Raw genomic sequence first — 22,296 nt, 5'->3', positions numbered from 1 at the left:
GGGCAAGAGCACAAGCTGTAGTCACAGAGCAGACCAGAGCCAAGCTGGACCCGATGTAGCTACTAGTTTGCTGGAAGTTGTGTGGAAGCACTTTGAAGAGGTCCCTTAAAGAAAGACCGGCTAAACTCTGGTAACCTGTAAACCAAAAAACTAGAAAACACTGTAAACAGGTACATCTCAGGGTGGAAGAGATCTATTCTGCCTTCTACTCATCCTCGCGGTATCTCCAATTTTCATATTTTTTTCTACCTTTTGGCCTGTTTTCTGCCACATTCCTAAAGTTCCTCTTCAGACTTCTCTCTGTTTCAAGAGCTGCCCGTTCCGAACTACTTCAAGCCTCTAAGTCTACAATTGAATGAGTAAACCAAAGAAATGCTGTTCCTCTCTCCAAGAAATGTTGTTTCTTTCTCTGCTTGGCTTTTTGCAGGGCAGCAGTCTCAGAGCAGGCGCTAGGTCTTCTGTTACCTCCTGCAGCACAGGGCCGTGGGGTGCCAGCAGCCCTGGGGCCCTTGGGGGACGAGGTCGGGAGCTAGTGAGAGGCCTCAGCTCCAGCAGCAGGCACCTCCAGAGGCCCCTTCTCACATACAACCTCCAGGAAAGAAAATATGATTTGCTTTTCAGTTTCAAGATACTCCCTCCACTTTTAGTCCGCTGATGAATGCTGTCCCAAGTAGTCCTTCTTACGCCTCTTTATACCTTCCCAAAAATTCTCTCTCAAATCTTATTTACAGTCTTTTTATAGGACAGTCATATCCATCCTTTGTTTTTGTTCAACTGGGATTTATGCTGCCTACTTAATTATCTCAGTCTTTCCACATGATTCAGTGTGCATGACCCCTTCCCTTTCAGTCGCCGCTGCACTCCTTCCAAACTCCTAGTATGTCTTTCCATATTAAGGTGCCCAGTATTCTATGCAAGATGACAAGTGATCTTAAACTGGAGCAATATAGAAAGGATTATCACCTCCATAGGTCTCCTAGAGAAGGCGGACAACTCAGCAGGAAGCACACACTTTATACCGATCTGGAATTCAAATTTCTTTTGGAGTCAGAGAAGCTTTTTAGTCCACCCAGCAAAAAGAAACTGTGCTAATATATGTGAACTGTCTTGACTTGGTACGGGAAGCAAACTCTTTTTTTTTTTTTTTTTTAAATTTTGATTCTAAGCTTATCGGCAAGATATCTCTAAAGAAAAGCAGAGTAATGGGGGAAAAACCAACAAACAGCTTCAACAATGGGGAGTTTCTATTTGTTCTTTTAAAAAGTGGCTTATTTTTGTGAAGAGGTATTTACTGCATCCTTCCATAGATGACACAGGCATCTCTTTCTGGCTAAGAAAACAGTGGGATCAGAGGCTTTTTGTCTCACAGATTAAGCCTGTGAGGATTTCTTTTTTTCATTCTCTAATTCTCATCTTTTGTATTCATTATTTCAAGCCAGTTGGCTAAACCTGAGAGCATCTGATTTGCATCCTTTTAACAAAATTGCCGTTTACATTTTTTCCCTGCTTCAAAGCAAGAGCATCAGGTGCAGGGATGCGACCCTGGGTACAGGCTATGTCCAGCGGCTCCCACGTTACCACGAGCTCCGCAACCCTGCGCTGTGTGTGTCAGCAGCAATCAGGCTGGTTTCTTATCCCCAGTCAAGGGAAGACTGTCAATGCCAACTTCAGAGACCAAAGCGTCCAGCCTGCGATGAATGTTGGTCCTTGGGGACAACAGAGGGATTCTGATCCCAGCGTGTGTTCATCAGTCAACTGCATATTAAGTGCCCTACTTATTCTGGAAAAAGAAAAACCTCAGAGATTTCTGAGGGAAAAAAGTTGCCTATAAAGACAGAAACCCTTTTTTTTTTTAAAGGAAGAATAAACAACCAGTGCACCCTTTCTGAAGGGGAGAATTTCAAACTCTCCTTTCCATGGCTGAGTGCCTTAATGGCAGGAAATCTCTCCAGAGCGTATCTGGATCATGAAAACTAACATGGGATCTATCAAGTACCAACAAGCCAGAAAACATTTCCAGGGGAAACGATCACACACGCAGGTGAACCACTTATTTTTACAACCTTTACAAATCCAGCTGATTTCCCGAGCCAGAGCACCGACAAGGGAAGGCTGAGGAGCTGTTGGGATAGGGTCCGCGAGGGCAGCGGGAGAAGGTGCCAGCGCTGCTCAGCCTTGCTGCAGCCTCTGTTCCCGGCAGCTCCTGTTGCATGGGAGCTGGGTCTCTGAATACTGCTGCCTACCCAGCTTGGCTGCGTGGTGGCTCTGCACAGAGGGCGTCCCAGCCGAGGTGAGCCTGGCTCTGCACTGTGAACTGCAGCCAGTGAAATTTGCCCCGGGGAGTTGCTACCCCTCGCTGAGCTCCTCAGCTCATGTTGCACATGTACCACATGTATACACAACATAATGCGAGTCCAGCTATCAGGTTAAGGAGCCCATCGATTTGTTAAATCTGCTCCGATGTGTCTAATAAATGGCAGCCTAACAACGGTGCATAAAATAAAGGAGCGCTGTGATTAATTAGAGCATTGCACAGCCAGAGTGAGAGTGCTGTCAGTAGAGACATGATGAGAGCAGCTAGTGTGGGCTTTAGCCCTGCTATAAAACAGAGTAACCAGCAGAGTTAAGGAAATGCCTGTTGTAATTGGTTAATCAAAGGGAATTGAATAATTGCAGATTAAACTATTTCTGCATGCCCTTATCATTAACGATTTCTGTAACCCTGAGGATGAACTCACAACGGATAGCTGCTCTCAGGAAAATGATCAGTTCAAAAGTTGACTGATACACTTAAATAACTACAATAATAAAACATCTTTTAGTCGTTTTAAAATCCTTCATCTCTTAAAAAAATGCTCTGAGAGATTTGTAATTACACCCCAAATCATATCACAATAGTGTGTTGTGACAGTATTATATTGTAATGTCCTACTGTTAAAAATCAGCTACCTAGCCTCGCACCAAAGGGTCCAAAAATCCTTTTTAAGCATTACTTTGTAAAGCAGCCCCTCAGCATGTACATTAATAGAGGCACAACAAGCTTTATATAACTCTCAGCTTTTCCCTGAAAAACTTAGGCTTTAGTGTCTTGCTCTGCTCTCTGGAAATGCTGAAAGGACCTTAGCGGGTTCAGAGCTAGAAATTCAAGTTCTAGGCACTTCAAATAGCAAGACACCAAAGCCAAGGGACACCTCTACAGATGTACGTCCAGAAAGTTGCAGTAAGGCAGAATCAGAATAAATCACATGAAGCTTGCTTTGCTTTAAACCTCAGACCTCACTGCAGCTTGAATGGTCAGGTGGGAATCATGACCCTTTCAGTAACCTGTTATGTGGCACAGTCCTCAGTGCCACATTAGGAATCAGTAGCAATGTTGTGCTGCCATTGATCCAAAAATAAACTTTAAACAGGCAACAGAGATGTGTGAAAAGTAGGTCAGACCCCCCAAATATCTGATTGTGTGGCGACCTTCAGATCTCTGTGTGAGTACCAGCCTGCAGGCCAAAAGATGTGATTTTGCCCTTTCTAAATCCGACCTGACTTTTCTCCGGAATAAAAACAGCAAATATAGCATGTTTGACTGTAGTATTTAAACATTTAGCGCTGAAAAGCAAAATAGCAGGTAGAAAGCCTCAGTCTGACACCTTTCTCAGCATGGACAAAGACTCCTTCCCAGTAACTTTGGACACATGAAGAGCACAACAAAGATTCGTGATGGACCTGCATCCAGATCCCAAAATCTAACTACCAGAAAGCAGAAGAACACACTGCCTCCTGATGTATTTTGCAAAGCCGCAAGCATATACTAAATTCCTGAGTGCTCACATTTATGGTATTGGGACATAAAACGAGAGCTCATACCAAGCACCCTCTTCACATGTTTATGATCACAGCTCTAATTTCAAGCACAGATAATTAGCACATAGAGAAAATCTTTGCTCTGAGTCTCTTGGCTGTTTCAATTTTTTGACTACCATCTTAGTGAGCGTTTTAGACTTTGCAAAGATCTCATCTGTACTGATGCATAAATGAGTATGAATGCGGTCATCCTTACCTTAAAGTCGTAAGTGGCATCAGGATTTTCATCGCAAGCAATGACCTCAGGGGCCATCCAGTAAGGAGTCCCAATGAAGGTATTTCTCCTGCCTACCGTTCTGTCCAGCTGGGCACTGACACCAAAATCCACTGTGGATCAGAAAAACAACAGGACATCCTACGGTCAGACACAAACCTGAGCAAAAGTTTTCTGCTGAATGTAAAACATATAATATTATATTAAGTTCATTCAGGCCAACTTCTCTGCACAATCAAGAGAGAAACACTGAGCCAGCCACATTCTTCTTTGATCTCTGCTGAGACCAACAGAGGTCAATCAAAGATGAATCTGATCGTCCGATTTCCAAGTTTGGTAAGAAACCTTGTGCCTTTTCCTCTTTCCCAGGAGGTGGTGAGAAGAAATCACAACCCCTCATACTAATGAGAAACGGGGTTAGAAACATGAACAAGCAGGAGCCTTTGTTCTATGCTTTCTCATCTGAATTAAAGCCTGCCAAATATTTGTAGATGCCTCATTTTTCTACCTAAATTCTTGTGGGAAATGGCACAGGCAAACGACTTAAGAAACTGAGGGCTAAGGACAAAGGCCCATAGGGAAATGTCAAGCACAGAGCTGCAAAATGAAGCAAAAACTGATGAAATCAAATCAATGAGAAAATATTCTATGGTCCACTAAGTTCACTTTGTACAACCTAATGGTTGGAGATTTGCCCTGGAGAACTTCCCCTTGGAGGGGAATCTTCACCAGCACAAAGCCAAACGAGTTGGTGGGGCCATCTGTTAAGCTGGCTTTTTATTCTGCTGTAAAGAGAGAGAGAGACATGGTAAGACAAGGCTTCCATTTCACTTTACCTGTGAAAGGGGTCTTTCGTCACTGGCGTAAATTAAAACGCACAAAGACAGCTTTAAAAGCATAGGTGTTGGACAACTGAGGATATCAGCACATCATCTGTGCTCATCTACTGTCTTCCATATGATCTTCATGTAGAGGACTGGTCTTCCAAAGAGTGATTAGCGCTGCATATGAAATTCCAAGCAGTTCTTGCAAACAGAGCTCTCTTACAGGTTGGCTTGGAAAACAAATCTGGACTTTATCAGATTAAATGGAGGGGATTATCATCCTTTGGGGCATCACTATGAAGCTGTGGGGAAACAGCCTTCACTGTTATCTGGGGGTGCACATATTCAAATCTTGAATTTGAGGCATGAAAAAATGGTCATGACTGTGCAACCTGCATCTGAGAGCAGAGCTACCCAAACTATCTATCCAAAACACCGCTGCAAGTACCTCTTTGCCTGCAGAACCTGATCATCAGTCACTGACAGTTTATTGCATAACACTCAGTCAACATCCAAGGTCATATTATTGAGGCTGGCACAAAGACAAACGCACAGTAGCTCTTTGTATCTATCCCCATTCTCCAAGTCATTTACCCAGCCTCTACCAATTTTGTTGCTTCTCTCCAGCCAGCCTACTTGCTGTTTCCAAGAGCTCTAACCCACTCTTACCTAGTTTAACTTCTGCATTTTCCGTCAGCAATACATTCTGTCCCTTGATGTCTCGATGAATTACTTTGTGCTGGTGTAGATGACTCAAACCCTAGAGAATTCAGAGAAAGGTTAGAGGAATCCAAGCTCAAAGTACGTTATTTTCTGACATTCCTCCTCAACCAATTATGTTGCAGAAATGAAAGTTTCACAGTTGGAGTTAAGCACTTGAAAACGCTTTTGTTTATCACGCGTTCAAAATACCGTCCTATGTTACACGCTGGGAGGACATACCCGGCAAGTGAAACATCCACTTACTGGCTATACATGCAGCAGTGGGTGCTCTCTACAACGAAGAAAAGAACTGTCAATTCTACAGGGATTAAGACCAACCCTTCAGTTTCGGCAGGAACCCATATTAACCCAAATTCCTCAGCATCTCTAGGCATTTTTTTCCCATGTGCATTTTTGCCTTAGGGAGTCATTTGTGTGGCAAAAATAATTGAATGTTTTTGTCTCCTTTCTGTGTTTCCATCATCCAGAAATCGAAAAAAACAATTCTCTTTTTATATTGGTCCAATAAACGGGACTCCAATATATAAAAAGCTTGTATTAAAAAAAGCTACCATGCAAATACAAATATTATAACTTGCACATATCCCTAATAGAGATATCACTCAAATTAAAAGCTTGTCTTGGAGGCTAAAGGTAAACTAGCTTTTCTATTGTGCTTTTTATTAGCTCATTAATTTCTTTTTGCAACCTACGTTTTTATTTCATTCATTCATCATTTCACTTTCAAAGTAACATCCACCTATATTGCCAGCTAAGTAAAGCATAGGTTACTTAAAATATAGATCACTTTAAAAACTAATTTTGCATTAGGTTTACATTTCACATTAAACATTCATATTTCAGGAAGAATATTCTTTTTGGTATCGCTGCTGATAGTTATTAGTCATGTTATGCTTGTTACCTTGGGACAACATCATGGAACAAGTTATGCGTAGGAGCCCTGCTGCATTCAATTTTTACCCACATTATACTCAGTTAGAGGCTCTTTGATCCTTTGTGCACTGAAGGCAAAGCAAAAATTTCACAAATTTCAGCAAATCCCGCAGCAGTGCAGGATCAAATATAATGTTTCAAAATTACAACAGGTTCCGCAACATCGGAAACAGTACACAGGTTTTTCCCTCCGCAGGCCCTCGGCCCGCCAGCCACAAAACAACCGCCCGGAGAGGCGGCCGCAGGGGACGGCGGCCCTGGACTGCTCCGCAGTTGCATTCTGACTCCCTGACAAGGACTATTTTACGAGAGAGGCTCAGAGAGTTCATACCTTTAAAATAAGCCTGTGTAAGCGTGGTTTCCCGACACTGAAATGTCCATATAACTGATGTTCCAACAGAGTGACAGATTTTAATGTTGGGGGAACCATTACGATCACATAATCTGACCTCATTTGCACAAAACGCGAGCAAGCCTTTGCTGAAGGTGCCAGCATATGAAACTCTGGCCTGGCCCTTTTTAATCCATTCCAGTCAAAGCTTTACCTTGTGGGTATAAAAGCTGCAGCATCCTCATTAATGCCAGAGACATGCGGATTTGAGAAAACATGGGGGATTTTTTAATCACGAAGATTCTTTCCACAGACTTTATTAGCTCTTACCTTTCTGTTAATTGAAAATTTAATTCTAATGTTCATAAATCCTTCGCCTATTAATATTAAAGGAAATTATATTTTTGTTGAAGGAAAAGGAGGTTAAAAGTCAGGGAACTAACGAAGCTAAAGGGCATTAAATAGTGCTTATTTATTATGCATCATACAAGCACATGAATCATTCATGGCCACTGGCACCGAAGCAGCTCTAGTCTATGGCAGTGCAGCAGCTATAAAGCCGCAAGAGCCACTTCAGAGGCTTTACATGTTCTCTGAGTATCAAGTCCAACAGTGAGATGACACAGGACACCTATCTCACTCTGGACACATACCCGTAAAATCTCTCTGCAGATGTAGGCGATCCACTCCTCCTTCAAAGTGTTCCCTTTTGTGTTCTTGATCAGGTCGGTGACGGAGCCAGCGCCACAAAACTCCATCACCAGCTGGCAAAGGAAACACAAGTGCAATTACTGCAATTAAACTGAAAGCATCCTCAGGGCTGCCACAGCCTAGGGGAGGACCCTGAAGTTGGCACTGTCACTGTGGTGCCGTGACACTGCTACACAAAGCGATCATTACATCGTTTTGAATCTCTCAACTTTTAATCTATGTCATTTTTGTTAAAAAAATAAATCAGTGAGACGTTGGAAGGCTTGCAAGGCCTGCTGCTCTCCAGACGAATCGGAACAAGAAACGGGAATCAGTTTAGTACTGAAAAGCAGAGGAGGAAATCAGAAATCTCAGATCGTCCTGTTACAAACTCTACGTTATCCTTATCTATTATTGATCATTAGTATCAACATCAATGCAAGTAAAACTCCTTCTTGCATCTTTCTACTCCTTCTTGTAGAAATACTTCAGGCCTACAGATCTGAAGGCAATATCACAGATGTGAGAAAGCTTCTGCCTACAACCTTAAAAAATAACTTGATTTTTCAACTTTTTCTACTGGAAGATCTTTGTCTTTGACTGCTTTTTCAGATTGGAAACATGTCTTGAGGCGAAGCTTGTTGTGTGGTTGCAGCCTCTTGAGGAGACAGGTAGAGTCCTATTGCCTGCGTTGTTCCAAGTTAGATTGGCGCCACAGTTTGTACCACTTACAACGTTTCTTAATAGTAAATATAAAGATACAAGGATCTAACCCAGGCCCAAACTTAATATTGTTACTGCGCACCTGTGAAATAAAACATACAAAAATAGCATAGGATATGAGTCTGCCTCCCAGGAACATCACCGATTCCCACTGTGTCCAGGGAGACATCAGCGTGCTCAAGAGACAGCGCGCACCCGGCACGTACAACAAACCTGCTCGAAGACCTGGGGAGCTGCTTTTCTCCCAAAAGTGAGCCCACGTTTTCCAATTAGATCAGTTTGTCTAATAAGAGATGTTCCTTTTCTTTACAAGTCTCACCTTGCCAGATTCTTAAACGTACAGTTTTAAAGTTTCTTATCATATGAAGCTTCCATGGTATTTAACATTTGCCTAGCAAATGACATGACTTTATTAAAAGCAAGGGCCAAGAGGATAAGCAAGAGAAAGAGAGCAAAAAGGTTAGTTCCAACCAAATTGCTCAAATACAGTGATTAAAAAGACCATTGTATTTAAACAATCATAAAACGCAGGCTGAATCCTGCTATAAGTCTTCAGTTTAACTAAAATACTTGAGCAGAATCTATCTTAAGCTGGCTGAAAGAATACTTTGACCATGCCCCTATCTTTAGCTCTGATATTAAGTTTCTTGTCTTCCAAAAATGACAGCTGAAAAGTTCTCTGCGTGTCTCTGCTACGTCATGAACCTGGCTCCAAGAAACAAATGTGTGATTGGCCAAAGTCAGCTCCGTGCAAAGGCAATGAATGCTGCGGCAGCATCTGCAGCTCTTCCATCCTAGCACGTGAGACTGGCAATGGGATTTGGCATAAGTAGAAAATAATGGATTACTAATTACTCCCTGATTGGGGAATAATGGAGCAATTGGTTTCAGAGCAGCTTGTCCTGTCTTTGGCTGATTGACACAGGGGGGATATCAGTATCTGCACATGTGTTACTGGTCAAATAAATGTTTGAGATAGCACCGCAGTACGCACTGCAAGGAAATCCTTGGAGAGCTGAACTACCCCACAAACACTTTCCAACCCACAAGACACTCCCTGCAACCTTCCTCAGTCCCTGACCCTCGGAAATACATCTGTAGGCTCTCGGGTACGAACGAGGCAGACCTGTGGCTAGCAAAGAAGGCAAGAATTTGGTTAAGAATCACTGTACATCTATCTGTCCTTTCCCTCAGCAGTCAGACAGGCACACATACCTGGTACCTGTCTGCACTCCTATGAGCTAAAGAGCTGTGGAAGAGGAAGGGCAGATTATACCACATCTTGCAATCACGAGGCTTAAAAGAAGAGGGAGCAAACATCATTAAAAGTACCCAGCGCATCCTTTACTTTGCCAGATTGGCTTTATGGTGCTGGCAATTCTCTCAGCCCTAGACGCTGTCCCTGATTATCACAGATGAAAGGTTAATTTTGCACCAGGAAGTGAATAATGCAGCCACCTGCTGATGTACCTGAAATCCATAATTGTGAAATCTCCTGGAGAGTAAAAACAAAGGGGATAGAGGGAAAGAGAAAAAGAATCCTGGGGCAGTGTTTCCAGCTTAGCTTTTTTAAGAGTGGCACTATCCCATAACTTCTATAGGAAAATATCCAGCACCAGATCTTTGGCAGCAGCTTCAAGGTCCAGCTGGGCAGGGTCCAGGGGGGCTTAGCACTGCGCACGTGTTGCTAACACTAAGGCATTTCCAAAATGCTTTGCCATGAATTCTCTAAGAGAAAGAGCAACAGAAAGATAACGAGGCTGCCAGCATATCCCAATCCATAATGGAAGGATAGCAGACACTTGACTTGAAAAAATACCATTTCCAGAAGTTTTGTATGGAAGTGAAAAGGAACCAAGCAACTACTCCTAGCTAAAAGGAACAAAACGCATCATTTTTTTCTCCAACAAAACTTGCAATTGCAAGTTTCTTTTGGAAATTCACAAACTACTGCAAATGTAGCTTTTTTAATGAGATATTTTTCAGTGATGTTGGCTGTACAGGTTGTGCTGAGTACAGAGCTGGCTGCCAGAAACCTTCTTTGAACCTCTGACTGTGGTTCTGTGATCATTAAATACCGCAGCTCTCTACATCCTGGCCCGGCAGCAGCACAAATGGGATCTGGATCAACTATGGCCACTCCAGCACCCTTCCACTGCATCAGCCAGATGCAAGGCACTGAAATTAATGCTAGCTGCAGAGGACAGATGCAGCAAAGGGCCTGCTGGCACAAAGTTAATCCACTGCCTTTTTTTTTCTTTTGGACAAATCTGAAGTGACAGAATGTGCTTATTCCACATCAGTGCTTTGGGTGGTGTAACAGGGGTGTTTTTGATGGGCTACTGGAAGGCCTACAGCTGGGTTTACTGTATCGGCATATCTTTGCAAGTCTCCCCCATCGGCAAACACTTTGCAGACCTACATACCACAGTGCTTGCATCTAAATGGCATTCCCTTTCTTTTACTTGCAGGGTGATCAATCGTGATCAATAATGAAGCAGTGGCATGATTTTTCCTCACCACATGCTGGCTGCTGCGTGCACTTGCCATGTCCTGTCTATTGAAACCAGACTCGGCTTCAGCCCTGCGTGCCGGCACAGAGGGCTCTACTGCTCGAGCACCTGCTCCGCTCTCTCTCGGCTCCTCCGCCCTGGCCCTGCGGAACAAAGATGGCATGTACACAGCATGTACTGTGGCACCCACCAGGCCTGTCATTCCCCCCAAATGGCTTTAGAGCTTCCTTTGATCCTCAGATGGAAGGACACTGCAGGAGCCCTCACTGCAATTTATAGAGGGCAGTCTCCAAAGAGAGAAAATACTGAAGATCAGTATGGATGCACACCATTCAACATGGTCAGACCTCACCTAAGATGCTATGTGCTATGCCGGACGACTCAGTCCAGGAAAGACTTAAGCGCACGCTGGAGCAAGGACAGAAGAGGACTAGTAGGATGATCAGGGGAAAAGATAACTGGTCTTCTCAGAGGACTTGCATGCTTGCTTAACCAGCCAAAGGACACATAGCTATGGGATATGACTGCATACTATAAATAGCACAGACAACTAAGCACCAGAGAGGAGGAAGAAGTATTTAAGCAATAAAGTAGATATTGGCACAATATCAAAGGGTATAAACATCCTATGGATATATTTCATTTGGAAACCAACTGAGGTTTCAGAACAGCCTTCCAGTAGGAAAAAAAGGAGCAGAAGTTTCAACCGATTTTAGGAGAGAGCTTAATACACTTAGGAAAGGTTTCAAATGACTCAGTTACACTTTCTTATCAGTCCTACATCTCTAGGAGAGTGCTTTGTCCAGCAAACACTTGTATTATTACCAGTCTTGTTAAAGGATGAAGCTATGATGGTGTAAGACAATAAACTTGAAATACAGATTGAAATTTACTAACCATAATTAAAATTATCATCAAGATGGGATAAAGGCAAGCTCATCTTCTGAAAGTTAATTTGCAAGGCCATTTATTGAGGAGATATTTTTAAATACAGTTCATTTACTTAGCGCTTCAGATCAGAGTGACACAAACTTCATAAGCAAGGCAAATTCCCGAGCTGCAGCTGTGAGTCTCCGCTCTGCCTTCTCAGGAATCCTTTGCTCAAGGAGCCTTCACCACTTTCAGATCAACCATGACCTTCCTCGATTTTGGAGTCGCCACACAGACCTGTGATCCCATTCCTACTGTACGCTACCTTGAAGAGCTGGAACATGAGCATCTCCAGTGCGAAAACCACAGTCCCAGTAACAGCGATCCACCCTGTGCGCTCCAGAGGGGCTCCCCAGGTTCACCTGAACCCTTTACCCTGCAAGCCAAATCCTTCTGTCTTCCTGTTCCCCACCCTAAGAACAATTTATTCAACTTCTCCTTTTTAAACCACTGAAAACAATCCCCAAACTTCCACAGCCTTCTCTCCTCCAGGCCCCTAGCAGGGGCTCTCACCTTCACTGTCCTGCTGCGACCTGGCCTGCGTCCAGAGACGTCACCTTTAAAACATAAAAAACCCCCAGCCAGCTTGGAGGGATGGCTGCTGCGCCCCGAGAAACTGCTGGGCATGGGTGCAACAGCTCCAGCAGCAACTGGTGACCCGATGACGAAAGCAACTGGACTACCACGAAAACAGGCAGGACCGACCCTGCCCACATGGAAACGTGGCGTCTCACCACACTGCCGCAAAAGTGGCTAGCGGGAGAGCAACGGCACCCGGTAAAGGGGATGGACAGACACCTGCACACGTTACTTGCAAAGGCCATAAGGAACAAGTCCTTGGATGCAGTGCCTGAAAACAGGAACTAAAAGCAATTCAGTTTCTTAACCCCAGGGCGTAAAAGCCTCCCACCTCACCCCATGCCTTGGCTCGCTTCCTTCTTCTCTCAGTCATCGTGGCTCCTGGTACTGGAACTACACCTGGAGCCAGGGATGGAGCATTAAAAATGCAGAAACCATCAGGTGGTGGTTCAGCCGAAAAGCCAGCGCCTGGTTCAGAAACTGAGAGAACGATAGATTTTGTATCAAGCACTGATTAAAATATGCTGTAGAAATAAACATCCCTGTTATACACACTGAACTGAGAAGATAAATACAGGTTTTAATTGCCTGTGCAAATGCTACAGCTGACGCAGACTGCAGATGAAGTGGCATTACCTGCAGCGCTCTGGTTCTGCGGCCTGCCTGGCGCAGGCACCACCACCACTGCAACACTCCTCTCTGGCTATAGCTGGGCACAAAAACGGAGGCCACAGTGGCTCTGGTCTCCTTTCTTTGAAGGCAGCGGCTTGCCGTACAAATGGCTCTTGCAGATTTTCATAAATAAATAATTTGCTTGGCTGCATTCTGCTAGCACTTCCTTATAGCTTGAGGCCAGGCAAGCAATTCGTAGTACTTCAGGAGCCTGAAGGTAGCTCTAGTCCCGAGTCCTGAGCAGGCAGAAAGCTTTAGGCTTAGGAACAGGTGAGAAATGAGTGGACACAGGCCCAAGACTGCCTGATGTTTAGAATATATTCAGGGCTCCCACTGAAAAAGCTTTGAACAGGAATGAAAATCAAATAGCTTCAGCTTACATAGCCACAAAGCAGCAGAAAACCTTTCTTCTAAAAGCCCTACTATCTCGGTCTGAGTCCAAAGGAGAAGTCCTGTTCTCCTCCAGCCTACTTGTGATGGCCCCTCATCAAGCTTCCTCTTATAATCCCCTTCCACGCCACGTCTCGGGTCACACCGATGGACCGGGGATCTTGAAGGAACTAATGAGAATTACAGCTCAACCGAAAACCATCGCCTCTCAAATGTTTACTGATTTAATTCCTGTGACGCAAGGTATCATCAACTGTCCAAAAATATTCTCCAGTTTCGATAAGCAGATTAAGATCAATCCTGCTCTGAGCTGCTCAGATGCAAGCCCAGTGGATTCAATGGCTTTGCACACACACCTTCCCCTTTCCTCTCAGGTCCCGCACATTGGACTTGTTCATCCCTCTCCCCAAACCCAGCTGCAGCTGGAGTTTAGCATCCTTGCCGAAATCACCTGAATTCGTTCCTCCTAAGAAAAGGCACCCCCAGCTCCTCCGCCTGCAGAAGACGTGCCAGGAGGATTACCCACCACTGGTGCCATCCCCCGCTGCGTCCCAGGGCCATGGCGGGCAGCGCTCAGGGACCCTGGGGATACTTGCCTAGCACAGGTATTTTGAAGTCTGCCTGTTAGTCATTTTTTCCCCTTCATTATACATCTACCTCCCAACTCTTTGTTGGGGTTGCCATGGAAGCAACACAGCTCCAGCTTGGAAGACAAGTACCTCTCGCCCCTGGGGACCGGTGCCGCTGCCAGTGCTCTGCCCTCGGCCATCACCAGCCTGTGGCTTCAGCCGAACACTGTGTAAATCCAATCCTACACGCAGCAGCAAAATCCAATACCATTGCACACGCACGGCAGATCTTTTCGGTTAATCTCTTCAATACACTATGGGCGGCAAGGACAGATGACAAACATCCAGCAAAGTGGAACCTATATCACCCTGTGGATATATACAGTATGTTAACATATGGAAATGAAGAGACGACCGTGCAGCTTCCAGTAACAGCCCTGCAATCAGGCCTGCAAGAGCAACGTGCTCAGGAAGGGATCCTTTGGGATGGCATCGCCTTCCCCATCAGGTTCAAGCTTCGGTAGGAATGTCCCACCCCCTCACCTCCAAAAAACAAACAAACAAAAAACTCAAAACAACCCCCCCCCCCCAACCCCTGTGTAATCCCACCCTGACACAAAATCACACCCACACCCCATAGCTCCTGCTGGGCCATGGCGAGGCCACTTCTATACCTTCATTTTGCCTGTCATTTGGCCCCTGTCCCCCGTCCTTCTGTGGAAGGAAGGCAGGGCAAAAGAGGAGATGCTGGGTAATGCAGAGCCTGAAATTAAGCCTGGGAAGCAACATCAGGGAGAATTTAATTAATTTAACCCCAAGAAGCAGTAGTTAGCTGATACACTGCATCCTCACCACCCCAGACCACTCGTCCAACCCATCCTGGCTGTGCCTCTGCCGTGGGACGCTCTGCTTGCAGCGCCTCCCCGTCTGGGCTGGAGCCAGACATGTCCCCCCTGAAGCCCCATGGCGCAGACCACGTGCCCGCGCCGCTCAGGGAAGGCAGCTCAGTCCGGGAAGGGAGCACTGTCTGCCGCCTCCTCCTCCTCTGTCAGCAGGAAAAAAATGGGGTAGACTACTCCACTTTCCCCCACAAGGCATGACTGAGTCTCAAACGAACAAAGCTTCGACTTGGAGAACTTGCTCCGGAGATTTACGTTTCACCGGACATCAGATATTCCAATTGGTCTGTGGCCTGGTGTCCCCACTGCCCAACATCAGGACAAGCCCAGACCCAGACCAGCCCAAGAATGGGCCACTACTGCCACCCTCAGAAAGCAACACCTTATCCTCGACAGAAATAAAGCTACTTCAGTTTTGTTATGTTCCATAAAGGTTGTCCCTCTGACTTTTACTTCCTTCTTATTAATGTACTGGATTTGTGATATGCATCTGCATTTGCTGTGATATGTCTTCTAAAATATGCTCTGTGTGGCTCTCTAAATTTGGGAAAATTCACTCGTTTAATAAGCTCGTCTTTCACGGCCAGTGGCTGCTGCTGAATGGAGAGCAGCAATACCGACAGACCTGTTCATCACCACGGCACGCGGCAGAAGCAATGACAATACTTCATGTCAGAAGCTTGCCGTGTTCCCGAGCGATCTTAATCTCCACTGAAAGAGCTCTCTGTTTTTTATTTCCATATCAGCCTTCTGAATGTCGATAAAAAGAATTACTTGGGCATTATCAGAAACCGTTTTATTTCAACAAAGGGCTGATGAAAAATAAACAGGTCTTTATCTGCACGGCAGGACTGATAGAGTTCCCACAAACTCTAATTCAATCAGATCCTGGAAAAACAGCTACATAACATAGTGACACCAGCAGACCTCTTCCCCACTGCTAAGGAGGTTTCCTTTGGGTGCCTCAATCAGCCCCAGCACTGGACAGAGACTTCTAAATATCTCCTGCACCAGCACTGTCAAACGGAAGGAAAGCAGCTTTTCCAACAGTTTTCTTCATTAGCCCGTAAGAAAGGCCCCAAAACTGAGACGAGTTAGCTGGTCTGAAAGGAAACTCAGTCTGCCTCTCTCGTAGGTGGTTACAGGGAGCCAGATGTGCAGGACAGCGGGAACGTGAGACTTGTTCCCTTTGCACAGCTGGGCGACCCTTGGAGCAAAATCACAGATTTAGCTTCTGCCCTCAGCCACCTGAAGTGATACAGCACACGATGATGAAGATTTAATTGTAAGGTTCTCCTAACTCAGGGAGAGTTTTGTACTGAGCTTTTCTTTTTGGAAGTTTGGACTGTTTTGGATGGCCAAATCGTTTTATTTCAAGGTTGTTTGCCGTATTTGCCCCATGAGCCTGGCCCCTGCAGCTGCTCTGGCCGAGTCTCGGCTCCACGGTGAGCTCCGGGCTGAGACCCGCTCCTCTGAGTGCTTGTGTGCGTAGTCACGGGTTTGGCACGCTGTTGGCGTTTTTTTTTTTTATTTTTTCCTCTAGGCACTCCAGCAGCAAAAGGGGAAGTGTTGTGGGGCTTTTTTTTTTTTCTTTAAACAGATTATAAAACAGCTAAAGCCAAATGGAATTTCACGGGATGAAAAGGCATTGCTGAGCTTGACAGCTTTCTCCTCGCTGAATTCCAGGCCTGCTGCAAAGAACATGCTTTTTAAAAAGTTCTCACCAAAAAAAACCTCCCAAATAACAGAAGCCTGTGAAGTCCAAGCCCCCAAGTCTTCCCAATAATTCTGTGTAACAGAAAATCTTTGATAACAAAACAACATGCACAGAGCCCCATCAGCTTCGTTTCTGCCACAGGTGACGTGGAGGAATGCCTCTCCAGTTCCCATAGCCTGCTGACATGCTGGTATGTTGAGGCAGTGGCAAACAGCTGAAGCAATTTCTCTGGAAACCTTGTGGAGCTGCTAAAATACAGCCTGGATTATATGAAAACTAAAGAAAAGAACATTCTGCAGAAACTCTGTAGAGATATAGCGGTACAGGTCAGGGAACCGTTGTTAAAAAGGATGAAAAAAAATTTCTAGAAGCTGACACTAATTCACAGCTCTTTTTTTTTAATATATATTTTTATACATATGGAGAGTTGGAGGTAGGGCAAGGTTTTGGCACACAGAGGATCAAACAGCATAGGCTTCATCTCTTCTCTGTGGCCTTCCAGCTGAACTGTGGATATTTGTTATTCCTGAAAAATCAGGCTCTAACAATCTTGTTCAGACCCAGAAAAATTTTAGAAGCCAAGATTAGCTTTCTTCTTATGACTGCTCCTTAAAAAAGAAGCAGACATTGCCACCTTCCCAGAACTTAAGGGAAAACACATATACCATGGAGCAAACCTGAGAAAAGGTTGGCACTGTTTTCTTCTGACTGAATACTTTTAGTTAGAGCCAGCTCTCCATCACCCGAAGCATGGGAGTCGGGGGCATTCTGCATAATGCAAATCCTAAATAATACCAGTGAAACGGGACGGGGCGGCGCAGGCACCAGTGCGGTGCTATGTCCCAACGAGCCCTGCCTGGCCTGGAGACCTGGCGAGCAGCTGTACCGAGGACTCATCAGGTCTGGCTCACGTGGCACTGAAGCACTCACAGCACTGCTAGCCTGCTGAGCCACGTTTGCCCAGCTCTGCCAGGCTGACCGAGCCCAGCAGGATCCACTTTCGGTCCCTGCAGACCCAGGCAGGTACCCACACATCTGCGATGAACTAAATGGGCAAGCCAGAGAAACCGTGCGTGGATAATTCAGAACCGACTGAATTTACAGGACTGTGAAGGAATAAATGCTACTCAGACTACATGACAACAGCCCGGTAGTTACGTTAAAGATAACTTTGCATTATTTATAGCCTAAATGTAAGCTGTCTGAGCCTTCCCTTCCACACCGCCATAATAAAAGCAGTATCTCAAATCACTGGGGTCAGATGCTCACACGAGCTGCAGGTTGCTGCTCCACAGATATCCATCAGCACAGCTGACCTCAGAATATAGCAGAGTAACTTTAATTAATTTTTCGTATTCCTTGTAATAAGAAGCAAGGCAGTGCCTGGAGCGCCCACTTGCAGTGCTTGCTCAGGGCCCTCACCAGCCCAGCTGCCGGAGGCGGTGGGCTCACCTACGCTCGTACTCCAGCTCTACCCCAGAACAGAGGCAGATTTAAACCCTATCCTCCGAGGTCTGGGAACGCTGAATAAATAACTGAGAGGCCACTGTCCTCCACAGACAACTGAAACAGCAAGATGAGGCAGGCAAGGATTTACCGGGAGGCAAAGCAGCTTTCACCCCTTCATCACTGCTAGGTGATCCTCTCTGAAACGGCTGAACAGCTCCAGTCCGTTCTGCTTCCCTTCCTCCTGCCCTCTCCTCTTCATTTCTCTGCAATGTCCCCACGAAACAGTAAATAATGCTAAAAGTAGGCAGGAAATATGAGTGCCCAGAATCACCCTCAACCAGCATTTAAGCCTCTATCTTCCTACCAAAGATCCCTTTTTCTTCCAACTGTTTTTGATGCATTTGTTTATTTTCATAGGACAGAATAATTTTCAAGTGATTTTTATAACAATGACATCGTTAATGATCATCCAGAACAAAATCGTTTTCTATCATCAGTCTGCAAATCTTTTATGGCTAAATGGAGGAGCATTTTTCAGTGCAGGAACAGCCTTTTCAAAGCCACAAAGCCAAAAAAGATGCGTATAAAATAAGACTTTTTGTAATACAGGTGGTGGTGGTAAGAGCACAACACGGAGAAAGTGTTTATGTCAAAACCCAGTGATTTTAAAGAAAAGAAAGTAATTTACCCAGAGCTGATCATCCATTCCCGGTGGGTTCTTTTTAATAAAAGCACCATAATATGTAGCAATATTTCGGTGATGAGAATACTTCTTTAGCATATTAATTTCTTGTTTGATCTCCTCCTCTTCATCCTGGGATGAGGGGAAAAACAAAGCAAAACAACATCAGTGACACTAAGAGACCACACTTCACCCACACAGCCTTCTCTTCGTCACGTTAGTTAACTTCCACACACTCCATTTCTGGCTGTCCTCACCTAAGTGTCCTTGGGCCATTTATTTACAGCCACTTTTTACAGTGTGCAACTCACACCGGAGCCTTGGGAGCTTGAGGTTCAGACTGGAGTTGAACAGGTTAAAAACGTGTCCTTGCGCAAAAAGCTAAGAATAGCAGGATCAGAGAAAACACATGCTTTGCCACATCCCCTATCGCATTTCTGAGCCCTGAACTGGAAGGATCATCAGGCAATTCAGAAACCAGTCGGTTTCCAAACGATTCAGATCACGGCACCTCTTCCAACGCAGGATCCCAAATGCAAGGAGAAAGTTTAAGGGAGGACATGCAGCCATTTCACACTGGTGAATAACCAGCCATCCCAGTGCACTGCTTAAAGCCACCAGGTACGAAGGGGAGTGAAGAGCCCAGAGAAGCTCCTGAGCAGCCACGCACCTCCATATGATAAATACCTGTCTGGGGGGGAGGGCAAAGGTACCGATTCGCAGGACAGACAGTGAAGCTGGGTTTGGCCCAAAAATAAGCCCTTGCATGGAGCCCTGTTCTAAATCCAGGGGGGCACCAATGTGAAAGACTTTGGCATTTATTTCCAAACAGGAGATGCACAGACAGACTACGTGCTTTGAGCAGCTCAGCCATTCCTCCACCTTTTTAATTTTATAATTCCTCTCTGTACCACGTTGTTACGAAGCTTAACCATACTTGCACTGCTCCAGTAACGCATCAGCTCTGCTGCACATCCTTCTACACCCATCGGTGGCCCAACTGGATGGTTTTCTAGAAAACACTGCACCAGCCTTCTGCAAGCCAGCTCCCTCTCCAAGGGTGTGACACACTGCTCCTACCCACCTCGGTAAGGCAGGAGGCAAGCACAAGGCCCGCGCCGACATCAGACGTTATTAGTGTCACTGTACGGTTTTTTGTTCCCAGGCTAGGTAGGTGGAAAGCTCATGGACGAGGCTAACGTGGACTTTGCTCTGGTGCAAGAGCACATCTCGGGGAAGACTGAAGTGAGCAGCCTTTGGCAGCATGTATAATTGGCGACAGCATCATGTGGAGAGCAGGCAGCCACTGCCCAGCCTGCCAATTCAGAATATTCTCTTCTAGACTAATTCAGTCCTGATGCAATATCATTGATTCCTGTGGGCTTCAGCACTTTCACAGCCCCTCTCCATTTGGTTTGCAAAGCCACAATAGTCGAAGCAGCCTAGGCAGGAGAACTGCACTGACAACTGTTTCGAAGTACCATCTCTTTGCTTTCAGGATGATCAAACATGCCTTGATTTTATTTTAAGCTGACAGAATTCCAGCCCACTGGAATTGCATGGACTGTGCTGCAGGCAACAGCAGTTAGCACCTTGATGTTGATTAGCTTTATAATAAAAGGAACCAGAAGGACTGCTATTTCTTTCCTTCTCTATTACCCTTACTTCCCCCACCAGCTTGATCCTGAGTTCTGTTTTACAAACCACCAATGACAAGACACCCCGGTGATCAGCTGAACTGCATTATGCAGCTCTTTTTGAGATCAGTATTTCCTGACCAGATATCACACAACACATGGAGAAAAACATCGATTTCTTTCCAAGCTCCTATAAAAAATGATTAAATAATCATAGTCTTTAAGAGAGAATTCATGGAAGAACACTGAAGATGAGGACTAGAAGAACAAATAGAAGAACTAGCTAGGTGGAGCTCCAAAGTCATCTTCAGTAAGAACATGGAGGGCATAAACAACAAAGAGGGTAAGGAATGGGCCTAAAGCTTTTAAGAAAAACCTGTGGACAATCCTGAAAGACCTTCTCCACCTTCTTCTTTCTAATGCTCAACACAACTTTGCTTGGCTTCAAGTGCCTGCAGGACCAGGGAATAAAACACTTAGTTTATCAGAACTCCAGTGAGATGAAGGAGGACCGTCGCAACCGGACTGGGCCCGTCTAGCTCACAAAGAAATCTGACCCCGCAGTCAACCACCAACCGATCCAGATGAATATTTCACAGGGCAGATGTGAGTATGCTCTACGTGTTCATGTGTTATCAAGGCATGGAGAGACCATGCTGGTATACCTCAAAAACTGGACCTCTCTAGGTCCCTCTGGGAAGGATGTCAAAGGGGATGGGGTCAGACTCTTCTCAGTGGTGGCCAAGAGGCAACAGGCACAAACTGAAGCACAGGCAGTTCCATCTGAACAAAAGGAAAAAATTCCTTACTGTGAGGGTGACTGAGCATTGGACCAGGTTGCCCAGAGAGGTTGTGGAGTCTCAATCCTTGGAGATACTCAAAAGCCGTCTGGGGTTCCTGGGCAACATGCTCTAGGTGACCCTGCCTGAGCTGGGGGGTTGGACTAGATGATCTCCTCCAGAGGTCCCTTCTAACCTCAACTGTTCTGTCATTCTGGGGTGGGCCCCAGAGCAATTCTTGGGGCGGCTCTGGGGGTGCTGCAGGGTGGCTCTAGAAGCAGCCCAAGAAGCAATTTCGGGGATGATTCTAGTGGTGGCTGTAGAATGTGGTTCTAGGTTTGGCTCTAGACTTGACTTTGAAAACAATGTCTACAAAATACAGTCAGTACTCTAACCATGCTGTGAGTCTGCTCCATTTTTGCTGTAATCACTGCCAGTCCTGCTCAAGTTTGGGCCAGCTCTCTGAGCGCTTCAGCTTTCTATCAGCGACTATGGGGGTGTTGGCTTCCGTTCACAGGCCTCGGAGGTCTTATCTCTGCAATTCTGCTGATACTGCTATCGCCTGTCACTTAGCTGTATCTACACTCACACAATATTGAGGTTGCTTGAGGGTGGGAAAAAAACATATGGGGGTATTCAATAGGATAAGAAGCAGCAGAATGGAGCAGAAGTTCAGTTAAGGTCTTGACTCTTTTTTTTTTTTTTTTTTTTTAAGAATTGACTTTAAAGCTTGCACACTACATATTAAAAGAAAATTAACCAGTGTGTTTTAATATGGGTAAAAGCAGCTTGAGAGGAAAATAATTAAATATCCAAACAGTAAATCCCCTGCCAAATATTTGATTTAATAACTTGAATGTTCATATCAGCCAAACAGAGAGAGGCAGGAAGCAGCATTACTGCTCTTCTTAATTAAATACATTTCACCTGCGTGATAGCTACAGCAGAGTTATTACGGAGGATTCATATTTGAAATCTTATTTTGGAAGGTAGTGGTTTAGATCAGAGATACCGCCTTAAAGACATGGCTGCAGATATCAATTATTAGGCAGGATCAGATTTGGGCTGCTTTTCTCCAACATCTTCACTTGGAAGTGACAATATTTTAAAACCACCGAACTAAATGTTAATTCAAATTTAGCCCCTCTTTGGTCTCCAAGTAATATTCTGATTTCTCCGCTTAA

At 45.1% G+C, this 22,296-nt stretch overlaps 1 protein-coding gene across 7 annotated transcripts in view; it reads right to left on the bottom strand.

Annotated features, from left to right (window-relative positions):
* Nucleotides 1–22,296, bottom strand: part of TNIK (TRAF2 and NCK interacting kinase) — a 204,632-nt gene that overhangs the window by 69,610 nt on the left and 112,726 nt on the right. For all 7 annotated transcript variants that reach the window (XM_068955072.1, XM_068955074.1, XM_068955075.1 and 4 more), the window contains exons 4-7: nucleotides 18,703–18,828; nucleotides 7,537–7,647; nucleotides 5,566–5,656; nucleotides 4,055–4,185 (exon numbers count right to left, since the gene is read on the bottom strand). In XM_068955072.1, coding sequence (XP_068811173.1) covers nucleotides 4,055–4,185; nucleotides 5,566–5,656; nucleotides 7,537–7,647; nucleotides 18,703–18,828 — 459 coding nt within the window. The remainder of the gene's footprint in view (nucleotides 1–4,054; nucleotides 4,186–5,565; nucleotides 5,657–7,536; nucleotides 7,648–18,702; nucleotides 18,829–22,296) is intronic.

The sequence above is a fragment of the Struthio camelus genome, chromosome 9, assembly GCF_040807025.1.
Source record: "Struthio camelus isolate bStrCam1 chromosome 9, bStrCam1.hap1, whole genome shotgun sequence".
In the NCBI taxonomy this organism is placed as follows: domain Eukaryota; kingdom Metazoa; phylum Chordata; class Aves; order Struthioniformes; family Struthionidae; genus Struthio; species Struthio camelus.
This window is presented reverse-complemented; position numbering and strand designations above follow the sequence as displayed.